The sequence below is a fragment of the Myotis yumanensis genome, unplaced genomic scaffold, assembly GCF_028538775.1.
Source record: "Myotis yumanensis isolate MYYU_CA2020_CCGP unplaced genomic scaffold, mMyoYum1.0.hap1 SCAF_8, whole genome shotgun sequence".
NCBI lineage: Eukaryota > Metazoa > Chordata > Mammalia > Chiroptera > Vespertilionidae > Myotis > Myotis yumanensis.
In genome coordinates, this window is record NW_027223759.1 from 24,881,879 (window position 1) to 24,894,188 (window position 12,310).

General features: G+C 42.5%; 1 protein-coding gene across 1 annotated transcript in view; it reads left to right on the forward strand.

The window, feature by feature from the left end:
* MOGAT1 (monoacylglycerol O-acyltransferase 1) overlaps positions 1 to 3,295 on the forward strand; it is a 29,002-nt gene extending 25,707 nt beyond the window's left edge. The window contains exon 6 of the mRNA XM_070422236.1: positions 2,721 to 3,295. Coding sequence (XP_070278337.1) covers positions 2,721 to 2,875 — 155 coding nt within the window. The 3' untranslated portion in view covers positions 2,876 to 3,295. The remainder of the gene's footprint in view (positions 1 to 2,720) is intronic.
* The last annotated feature ends 9,015 nt before the right edge of the window (positions 3,296 to 12,310 follow it).

Sequence of the window (12,310 nt, forward strand, 5' to 3'; positions counted from 1 at the left end):
GCTCATGAAGCTGCTCGTTCTTCATCTTTATAAATACAACACAGCACCATAGACGTTAGAGTGAGGCTGCTGTGGCAGCAACAGATGCATAAGTGACCTCGAATTGTTGGGTGGACTTGGAACACGGAACAGGCGAGCATGCCAGCTATAAAAAGCACTGAAACATAAACAAGTGCTGATTCCTGACTCTGCCACAAGTAGATGTTGGGTGATTTTTTTCCAGGGCAACGAGTTCTCTTTCCAAGAGCAGTCTGATGCAGCTGTTTTTTCCATTGTGTCATAAAAAGAGAATTATGCAGCAGTTTGCCACTCACTTAGCTTTACATCTATTTCTCCTCCTTAGTGGTAAACCTCTCCTTTTTTGAGGAGAGAGAGAATTCTGATCAGGGGACCCTTCTCAGATTTGCATATTTTTGTTTGTTATCTCTGTTTTTATCCCTAAAAAATAATTGAGAAAGATTTCTTATTCTGATCCAATTTTGGGTCAGTTTTGTAATGAGGGTCAGGAATACTGGCTTTAAGTTATTTCCTTTCTGTGTGTAGTTGAAGAACTTTCAGCAGCTGTTTCTCTACATATAAAAAGGAGGAGGCGAGTATGACTATGTCTGTCTCACGCTTTAAAGGGAAAGGTCTTATGACGATAAATTTAATACAGTGGTCATGTTTGGCCTTGCTGGAACAACTCTCTGAAATATACTAAAACCACTAATAAGAAAAGGACAGAATTGAAGTTAACTGTGAGATAGCGCACAGAAAAGAAGACTCAACTTCAGAATCCACAAGTCCTAATTACAGCAAGCTGGGAACAATACACCTCATCTCCTTAGGCGGCTGTGTCTCTTTATGTGTCCCCCACTCCCATCCTCAATACTTAGTTGTACTTGACCTCTGTCCGTGGGATAATTTCACTAAGAAAACAGAAGCTTTTTCTATAAAATCAGGAATTCCCTGGGAGATTGACATGTAGGTCCCCCCCCCCCCACCCTCCCCCAAACAACAACAAAGTTCAGAGCTCAAAGGAAGCTCAGATTTTTCCTAATCTACTCATATCCATGCATGTGAAAATCAAGGCCAGGGCGGAAGTTGCCTGTTCGCTCAGTGTGCTTGCTGGTGAGCTAGCAACAGGCCTGGTCCAGCCCAGTGCTTTCTATGCCTCGCCAGCTCCCACTTCGCCCAAGATCACATTAACCGCAGTGCATATTCCCAGCCACAACTCACAGCGTGACGGTTATATTTCTAGTTCTCCGTGTTGAATTACAAAGGACTGATGTCTACTTTATAGAAATTTGACATCAAAACTATCAAAGAAAACTGTACATGAGCTTCTTGAGGCTATATCTGGTTTAAAAGTTAGCAGTTTGAGAATATTAACGCGTATATGCGTCATGGGGTGACTCAGGATAGGCCAAAGGAAATACCCTTCTCTTTGAGTTCTATTCTCTTGCCGAAAGCCCAAGCTAATCAAAGGGAATAAGCAGTTTGCTGCCCAAGCTGGTCATAGAACATCCTGCACATTTTAAACTCTTGGCATCAGTAGCAGCATCAGACCAGCAGAGGGCGCAGTGAGTTGCAGAAAGGACCCAGGAGAGCGAAAGCCATGTGTACCTATCCATATTTTCTAAAGCCTGAGACAGGTGAGATAAAAGTTATTTATTATATAAATGGCTTTTAAAATACATATAGTAGTTTCCAGGTTTTTTAAAAAATTAATTAGTTCGTCTTTAATTACATAGGTAAAACACAAATGTAGAAAATTTACACAGTACAGATAAAATAAAAGTTCCTTCATCTCTCCTTCCTTAGGTTATCAGTCTCTCTTTCCAGACTTTTTAAATACATAAAACGTTTATAATGCACCTAGAAATATAAATTTTTTTCATAAATGGGATCATATATTTTTTGCTTTCCCCCCACTCATTATTACATTTTAGACATCTCTATTTGTACATACATATTTATTATTTTATTTTTTAAATTGAAGTATAATTGAAATTCTAGTAGTTTTAGGTGTACAATGTACTGACTTGATATTTATATATATTGCAAAATGATCTCCCCAATAAACCTCGTTAACATTTGTCATCATGCATAGTTACAAAAATATTATTTTATTTGAAAAAGTTGCTGCCTTGGATTCCATTGGATGAATGTTCTATGGTTTATTTAATAATTTTTCTGTTGAGACTTTTGGTTGTTTTTTCCCCTCCACTATTACAAACAGTGGAATCCTTATGATTATGTATGTTTTTTAGTACAGATATTTAGCTGCGAAGATATATGTTCTTTGAATTTTTTAGGATGACATTAAACAGAGTCAGGGGAGAGGGTTGATGCCTCAGGATTCAAGAGTTCACAGTCACTCACAATAGGGGACTGTGGTCTGGCTGTCAGCTGTACCAGAGGAGGAATGCCGGTGACGTACCCCTGCAGCTGTGGCCTCTTCCCTCACAGCTGCGGGCAGCACAGTGGCTCACTTGACTCAAAGTCTGAACCACCAGGGGACTGACAATCCAGTGTCTGCCGGGAAGGGAAGTTCTTTAATTGTTGTTGAATGGGATGGGGTGACCACTGTGGGCAGCCAGTAAAATGAGAGAGGGCTTGGAGCTCCTGGGGCTGATGGGTTCTGATTGGAAGATCTCTCCAGGGCTGTTCATTGAGGCAGTGGTCTGGGGTGGAGTGGTTTTGGTTTCTTACGTCTGATGTATTCTCTGTTTTTGCAGTTGGCCATCCAATCCCTGTTCATCAGACTCTGAACCCAACCCGGGAGCAGGTCGAGGAGCTGCATCAGACCTACATGGAGGAGCTCAGGAAGTTATTTGAGGAGCACAAAGGGAAGTATGGCATCCCAGAGCACCACACTCTCGTTTTTAGATAACTGTCCTCTTAGAAGGCCGCAGGAGGACGGGAGAATAAATATGTTAAATGCGTTAATTTCTTTCCTTGACTGTGGAATTAAATTTGCACGTGGAAAGTATTATTTATGGTGACAGATGTTGATGTAGAACTGTGTTAAATAAAAATACAGTGTGTGATGATAGGACAAGGTTAGAGATGACTATAAGTCTATTAATAACTTCCTCATTGAGGAAGATGAAATCATCTTACAGGTTCAGAAATTGTTTAGAACAGTGGTTCTCATCCTTCCTAATGCCGCGACCCTCTAATACAGTTCCTCATGTTGTGGTGACCCCCAACCATAAAATTATTTTTATCTGCTACTTCATAACTGTAATTTTGCTACTGTTATGAATTGTAATGTAAATATCTGATATGCAGTATGTATTTTCATTATTACAAATTGAACATAAAGCATAGTGATTAATCACAAAAACAATATGTAATTATATATGTGTTTTCCGATGGTCTTAGGCGACCCCTGTGAAAGGGTCGTTCGACCCCCAAAGGGGTCGCGACCCACAGGTTGAGAACCGCTGGTTTAGAATTATTCACGTGCTAAAAACATGAACAGCTTCAAAAAATAATTAGACCCATAGGTTCAATATTAGTCATTTAAGGTGGTGTTTTCACTAAGTGTTTTAGCTGTTATTCCATGCAGCTGGAACATTTAGGAGACGGTGTGTAAAATAATTTGCCATACGGAGCTAGGAGAGATCATTAACTTTTGTTGCTTGAACAGACCATTTTTTAGTGAATAATGTTACTTTTAAGACTTAGACCATTTGATCCGTTAGGTCATGTCAACCAACACATTTCTATACAATGGGGCAGAATTGTTATGCAGTTTTCAGAGTAGGATGAGTCTACCATACGGAAACCCACGTGTATGAGAGCGTGTCTCCTCATTTCTATTCATGCTTCGAAATGTTCATCCTTGTCATCTGCTAAGAAATATGTCCATTTTCTATAGAAAAAGAAGGAAGACACACTTTCCTGTATATTCTAGGACACTGAAATTGCGGAAGGTTTTCATGTAATAGAAATGGTTTTAATTTTCTTCCCAAATGGCCTCTTTGAATAAGAGGAGCTGTGAAAGAAAGCACCCTCTCTGGTGAGATGTGGCCAGTTCTCAGTTGACTTGGGTTATAGGAGTCTCCTCTGAACGACAGCGTCAGGTCTGTGAGAGCCGGAACCTGTCCCCATGTGCATTGATGTCGCCCTGTGCCTGGGTCAGCTCATGACACTTCGTCAGCTCAAAATAATGTATTTGTAGATGAGCACATAGACAAACTTTACCATAGGGCGAGGAATTTTGAAAGCTCTACTGTAGGATGAAACCTATAATAAGACAAGACCCACTCTCAGAAGATCACTGGCTGCGTCTGATTGTCCTGCGTCGGCCAGTACTGCATGCTGGCTTGGAAGGAGAAGCCAGAAGGAGGTTTCTGATAATCAGTCTCTAAGTGTGAAGTAATTATTCAGGAAGTAAGAAGAATGTCAAGTTTCCAAAAGATCTCCATTGCTAGATGTTGTGTCTGTACTCCCTCCACTCTAGGTGTTTGAGGGTAACTTTACTAAGTTGTTCTAACTCATTGGTAAAATGTCTTCTGGCCTCTAATTTTTAAAACATCAGTCCCTGGGCTAGAGCCCAGATTGGCTCAGTGGATAGAGCGTCAGAACTGTGGACTGAAGGGTCCCAGGTTCGATTCCCAGGTTCAGCAACAGCAGAATGAAAGTGCGCTGGGTGATGCCTTGACTAGGGAAGCATTCACACATGAGAAAGCAAACCTTCTCGATTGTTCTTCATAAGGTTTTGTGGCCAACGTCCTGTTGTCTTCACACTGAGCAATCCTGGAGTCCACTGATCATGGCCTTGAAATTGGGGCAGTTTCTTCCTTTCTTTCTTTCTTTCTTTCTTTCTTTCTTTCTTTCTTTCTTTCTTTCTTTCTTTCTTTCTTTCTTCCTTCCTTCCTTCCTTCCTTCCTTTCTTTCTTTCTTTCTTTCTTTCTTTCTTTCTTTCTTTCTTCCTTCCTTCCTTCCTTCCTTCCTTCCTTCCTTCCTTCCTCCCTCCCTCCCTCCCTCCCACCCTCCCTCCCTTCTTTCCTTTTCTTTTCTTTTCTTTTCTTTTCTTTTCTTTTCTTTTCTTTTCTTTCTTTCTTTCTTTTTTCTTTATCAAAGCAGGAATTAAGACACACTTGCTTTACTAGACGCAGAAAATTCGACTATACATCCTTTTTGGTATTACTCAAAACCAAAAAAAAAAAAAATGTAAAAGGAGCCTCATTTACATAAAATGACACTCTGGCTGATCAGGGTTCAGTCTTTCAGAATGTAGCTGTGAGGCCTGAGTAACCACAACCAAAGGCCTTTAAGATATATATATTTTTAAATATATTTATTGATTTCAGAGAGGAAGGGAAAGGGAGAGAGAGATAGAAACATCAATGATGAGAGAGTATCAATGATCGGCCGCCTCCTGCACGCCCCCTACTGGGGATCGAGTCCGCAACCTGGTCATGTGCCCTTGACCGGAATCAAACCTAGGACCCTTCAGTCCACAGTTCTGACACTCTATCCACTGAGCCAAACCAGCTAGGGCAAGATATTTTAAAAAAATATTTTTAAATTTGATTTTTTAGAGAGAATGGAAGGGAGAAGTCGGGAGAGAAACATCGATCAAAAGGTCTTTAAGCCCTAACCGGTTTGGCTCAGTGGATGGAGCGTCGGCCTGCAGACTGAGGGGTCCTGGGTTCGATTCTGGCCAAGGGCATGTACCTTGGTTGTGGACACGTCCCCGGTGGGAGGTATACAGGAGGCAGCTGATCGATGTTTCTAACTCTCTATCCCTCTCTTTTCCTCTCTGTGAAAAATCAATAAAATATATTTTTTTTAAAAAAAGGTCTTTAAGTTACTACAAAACATATGAATATCCTCTCTTTGGAGAAGTTTATTAAATGCTCATAGTCTTTTGCAGTTTCACAAAGTTATGAATTTTAATCTCACACTTGGGAGGCAGAGGGCCACACTGACCACCCAACTTCAGCTGATTGTCTGGTAAGCAGTTGCAGCTCATGTGCATTAACACAGAGGCACTGAGGAGTGAGAAAAGTTCTGCTCTGATGACTTTATCTAGAATTTTGCCAGTTAAAATATCTAGACATCAGCAACTTCACTTTCGGCATCCCTAAAACCTGGTAACAATAGGTACATATTAGGGAATGTATCTCTTCCTTTCTTAGGGTCTCCAGAGGTCTTAATCCTGCCAGGCCAGAGTTCCTTTCATAAACGCAAAGCACAGTGGTGAGTTCCATAGAGCCCTACCAATTTCAAGGGAAATTTTTATATGAATCTTTGCTGCGACACACATGTGGGTCATCTATTGTATTCACTAGTGTGGTTTGATGGAGATCTCTACTAGTATTTTCAAGGCTTTTGTCTATTACACACTTGCACCTAAAATTTAAGCAGCAAAGCAAAACAATTAACAGCAACAGCAATAATCTAGGACACTGGAAGAGAAACTGGGCGAGCTGCCTTGAGAAAATGTGCATTTATGCTGTTTGATTTGGACGGCTCTTCTTCCTGTTTCCCTCACACACTGGGTGCAGGCTGTCATTTCCTTTGTCTGGCCGCCAGGAGTATTGAAGGGGTCTGTGTCCGGCTAAGTCCATGGAAGGCTGTAGCCTCAGTGTGATGAAGGCCAGCCAGGTTTGCTCTGGCCCAAGAGGAGCCAGGGTAAGGGACACTGTATGTAAACCCTTTTCCACGACTATGAAAATGTCAAAGTGTACATACTTCGGGGATGATGGGTGGGCCTTTATCGTACGCAAAGGTTTGAAAGTAAACCCCCCCCCCCGTTGGTAGGAGGCACATTTCTGTCATGGGAAGCACAAGGGGTGGCACTGGGACGTGATGCTCACACTTCTGGATTGTGACGTCTCTCCCACACTACCTCAGTGGTGCCAGCTACTAAAGTCTGGGGTAGACATGTAAACAGGTTGGGGTTCGTCTTCTCTTCCTCAGACAAGAGACAATGTGGATGGGATTTGCTGATTGCGTTTTCCCCCAAATGGCCCAGGATTGCTAGTTGTCATCCTTCTCATGCATTTTTCATACTAAGTGATTAAATATCTATTGGTGGTGCTGGGAGAGGTCCTCCAGGTAAAATTTGTATCTCTTTTTATTTTATTTTTAAGTTAAATTTATTGGGGTGACATTAGTTAATATGTATATCTTTTTAAAAAAGAACAACAAGGCAACTTCGAAATAACCAGCTCATGGCTCTAGTTTCTTTAGGAAGTAGATCTTCGTATTAAATCAAAAGGTTTTCTCTAATACCTTATATTTTGTTTGTTTGTTTTTATTGATTTCAGAGAGGAAGGAAGAGGGAGAGAGAGATAGAAACATCAATGATGAGAGAGAATCATTGATCTGCTGCCTCCTGCACGCCCCCTACTGGGGATCAAGCCCACAACCCAGGCAAGTGCCCTTGACCGGAATCGAAGCCAGGACCCTTCATTCCACAGGCCGACGCTCTATCCACTGAGCCAAACCAGCTAGGGCTATATTTTGATTTTTGAGAGTAATCCTCCCCAGACACTTTCAGCTTAGTGCCTTACTATCTTAAATGAGGAGGTGCAAGTGTACCCCAATCCATAGTTAACCCCCACAGCACAGTCTGCCTTCTCTGATGTAGATCTGGACTCCGAGCAGTCTCTGAAAGGATGCTGGGCCCCTAACCTGGCACTTCAATGGATCATGTCACAGAGACCAAGTTTTAGAGCCAGAAGGGACTTCACAGCCTGTCTAGATGCAGCAGTTGAACCCAGTGAAGTTGAATGCGGATTGGAGCCGACTCCATGTTCCTATCGCCCTGCTCTAGATTGAGCTGGAGGTGCCGCTATTCCATGGTTGTTGGTTAATAAACCCAGGGATGCCCCTATAAAACAGATGTTTCCAAAAAGTTGAATGTGATTAAAAATACACTTAAAGCAAGGGATTTAACAGCTCCCAAGCAAGCGCTGCCTTACCGGGACTGAGAACATTTTTCTTCTTTTGAGACCAGTCCACCGCAGTGTTGACTTTTCCCTTTTGCAAGAGCTATTTTGGTGATGTGTCTGGGCCACGTCCAAGTTTTCACCCTCAGGCTTAGCCACCAGAGCCCTTTCGTATTGAAGCAGCCGGGGAAGGCGAGGTGCCTGTGCTCAGGATGGTGACAGACCCTGCACAGGACAAGCAACCTTGTCATTCACACAGGTGGACGGAGAGTCTCTGTCACCACATGACCACCCCGCGTCCATCCTGGTTCCAGTCTCATCCGGCTGGGTTGCCACAGTGGCGTTTATTTATTTATTTATTTATTTATTTATTTTTATAGCTCGTAGATTCTGGTTGAGAATGATCCTAGGCTCTCTGGAGAACAAAGATAAATCTGACTTCCCTCCCTTGTATTCCCAGGGCTGCATAATTTTCCCCAACTTTACTTCTAGGCTAACTTAGAGCCTAGGACTTCCTGGTTGGATTCTAAACCCTCCAGGGTGGGGGTGGGTTTAGACAACCAGAGAATCTAATTCCCACTTTTCTGCTCTCCAGGCTTCTATTTCAAATAGTCGTTTGGCCTCTGGTCCTCCGCTAACTGGGTGAGCGGGGCTCAGTTCTTTCCTGTGTAAATCAAGTGAGGAGTGAAGGGTCAAGGTCCCTTCTGGTTCTATCTCTGTGGTCTCTGCTGACTTTCTTCCTGTCATTGTAATGACAACGAGTTAGAGACGTAGATTTATCTCGATGATTTTTCCTGCAAGACATGCAGTGAGTCCAAATGAATGCCTTGCTCTCTTGGTGTATATAAAACATAAATTGCTACTGCAATTTGTCCAGCATCACAATGACCTTTAGACCTGGTGTTTTTCAAAAGTAATTTAATTCTCCAAATAAAGAGAGGAGAAATTGATCTACAAGGATTCTTCCTTTATATCTTTCAAAACTATGAAGTAATGGTTTATTACTTGTTAAAATCTTTATACAAGGTGGTGAATTTTTATATTTTCTATATTTTTATGTGTTGCTGTGTGCTTTTCACAAGCTCTTGGTTTGTAAAGTTTTGACCAATAAATGTGTTTTGTGCCCGAGTTATAAATGTGTGGGTGTGGTGTTTAACCTGGATGGAATGGTTTAACTTTTACACACCTTGGTAAGGCTTAATTACCTTGGACTTATGGGTGAATGTTGTCAAGGAAACGACATTGAAATTGTGAGCATTGTAAATTCTCATACTGAAGAGTCTGTCTTCTAATTCTTATGATGGGATAAAGGACAGTATACAAAGCATGGGCAGGGTAACCGAAAACTGCAGGTGTGTAGGGTGAAGCCAGAACAGGGGACAGTAAAAAGAAAACAAGCCCGGAAACTGCTGTGGTCTCATGGGGTCGGAGGAGAGTGAAACCTCTCAGAATCCGAAATCTTCAAAAAACTGGTCCAAACGTGTATAGATTACGAATTTGGTGAAGCACTGCCAGTGGGTGATGAAAATGCTCTAAAATGAGATTGCAGTGATGGTTATACAACTCTGCAAATATATACACTAAAAACCTCTAAGCTTGGCACTTCAAATGGGTGAATTTTGTGGTCTGTGAATTATACCTCAATAAAGCTGTTTTATAAAATCGAGTCAGTCATATACTTGCCAAAATAATGGAAGCTGCTAAGACCTAAATTTCTTTTTAAAATGTGTCAAAAGTGAGGTTGCCTCCTTTCGATGCCAGCACTTTGTACAATAAAGGTTAGCCCTTGATTTTTTTTGAGAATGTTGGTATTTCTAGTATTCTTTGTCAAAATAAGTGTTTTTAATACTCTTTTCAGGTATCTTCTTATTGGGTAAAGAACATGCTGTTTTATTATTGTGTAAAATGCTGTTTGACTTTAATTTTCCCCAGTATTTTGTTAATACTGCAACATATGCTAATTAAAACGTTACCATATAAAAACAACACTCAATATTTATTGGCCTCCTACAATGTGCCAGACACAGAGCTAAATACTTTATGACATGTACCTCTTAAATTAGCCCTATGAGATTGGTACTATTTTTATCCCATAGGAAACTGGGCCTCAGAGGGGATAAGAACTTCGCCGAGGCAACCCTGAGGACAGCGGTACATGTTAAAGGACCTCTCACATTCCATTCCATGGTGTGTCCTTGTCCCGAGGACCTTCATTTCAGTGATAGGACAGGAGCCCACCCGATGCTGCCTGTGTGAGGTTGTCTCAGAGATGGCGCCCCCTGGAGGAAGGGCTGTCCCCTTGTTGGCCTTTTTCTGGTAATCTGGTAATCTGAAGGAGTGAGTCCTGCAGAAGCTCACACTTTCTGAAAAGGCTGCTGTGGGTAACACTGGTTACTGTTATCAATCTCTGTCTAGACCAGCCGTGGGCAAACTACGGCCCACGGGCCGGATCCGGCCCGTTTGAAATGAATAAAACTGAAAAAAAAAAAAAAAAAGACCGTACCCTTTTATGTAATGATGTTTACTTTGAATTTATATTAGTTCACACAAACATTCCATCCATGCTTTTGTTCCGGCCCTCCGGTCCATTTTAAGAACCCATTGTGGCCCTCGAGTCAAAAAGTTTGCCCACCCCTGGTCTAGACACACATTTGAAAATCTAATGGGAGACCCTGAAAGCGCCCCCATCCCCTGATACTCTGCCAAGTTGACAGATGATATTATAGCAACTGGTCCAAAGTCAAGTAAAAACAGAATAGTAAAGCTGTGTTTGTTCAAATCAGAAACAGCATAGTACAGTCGTGTTTGTTCAAATCAGCACAGGAAACATGACCTTTAGAACTATACATTTCCACTGTTACTGTTGAGAGTCCCGTGAACCAAACCATCCGGATGATAGGGCTACAGTTGCTGAGCTTAGATGTTAGATGACAGAGCTTCTGAAAGCAGCGTGCCCCAATGGTCATCTGTGGCCAGAGAAAACGCTATTCATAAGGAACCGTTGCTCTTGAACTCTAGAATGGCTCTGAAGCTGTTACCACATCCTTTCGGCCTGCTTGGTTGCAGAAGTTATTTCCCTTTCCACATCTCTATAGGCTTAGAAACTGCCCCAGGGCCCTTATTTCAAAGGAGACATTCCTTTTCCATCCTGCCTGTGATTTCTCTGTGCTCTGGCTGCTGGTGTTTGTGAACCAGGCATGCAGTGACTTCAGTTAGAGCCTCTGTCTGGGTTATATAATGTGTTTCCTGCGAATTCACCGAGTTCCATCAGGGTTATTTCTCCATCGGGGCTGTTTGGCAAAAATCCACTGAAGAATTGTTTCCAGCTTTATTTGTGGTTACGAGGCTCAATTGGAATTTCCTGCATTTCCCAGCGATTCTAAGGTTTTTGTGGAGGGGCGGCGGCCCGGCTGCAAGGTGTGTTTCTGCCCATAAATGCAAGCATTCAGGATACAGGGTGGAGGAGGACACTCGGGGCCCAGTGCTTCAGAATGCCTTCCCATCAAGCGGATGAATGTGATCAAGCACTGGGTGAAAAGAACCAAGGTGTGGGACCTGTGTGCTGCCCTCCGGGGGCCCATAATCAGAAAAGTATCTCATCGGAGGCAGGGAGGCAAGTGTCCCAAGAGCAGCAGCAGCCCAGAGCTCTGGCTGTGTGGAGAGGGGCATCCTTGCCTGTGGGTCTGGTAGGAGCCATGCAGGGAATGGAACCAGGCAGAGCAGTCAGGATGTGGTGACCTTTCATGGTTTGCCTGGGACTTGCCTGATTTTAGCAGTGAAAGCTCCATCCTGGGATTCCCCTCGGTCCCATGCACACTGGGCCGGGTGGCCACCCTGGGTGTGAAGGCAGAGCTAGCCGCTCTCTCCACCTCTGAGAAGAATGGCAAGGGAGCTTTCTTTTTTATGTCCCAGAGAGCAGCTTTTAAAATAATTTTAGGGAAATAAATAATTTCCTTATAATGCTCTGAAATGACACAGTTATGCACACGCTGTTTTATATATGTAATTACATATCCCATGATGCTATGCAATTTTCCAGGTACTGGGAGTTCAGTGTGAATGACAGACAGGCTTATGGCTCTGGAAGGTAAGGTTTCCACACGTTTCAGTGAGATTCTGTCAGGAGTTCCTGGTGACGCATTACTTTGTCCCAGTGGCCTTGCACTAACGGCAGTGAATATTCTGAGGGACAGGGTCCTGTGGAGAGTGCTATTCAGTGACTGTGACCATCTTTTCTGGGCTTCAGTTTTTCTCTCTATAATGAGAAATTATTTTCTCCTATAATGGAGTTAAAAAAAATTTTTAATTTTTTTTATTGATTTCAGAGAGGAAGGGAGAGGGAGAGGGAGATAGAAACATCAATGATGAGAGTGAGTCATTGATCGCTGCCTCCTACACGCCCCTTACTGGGGATT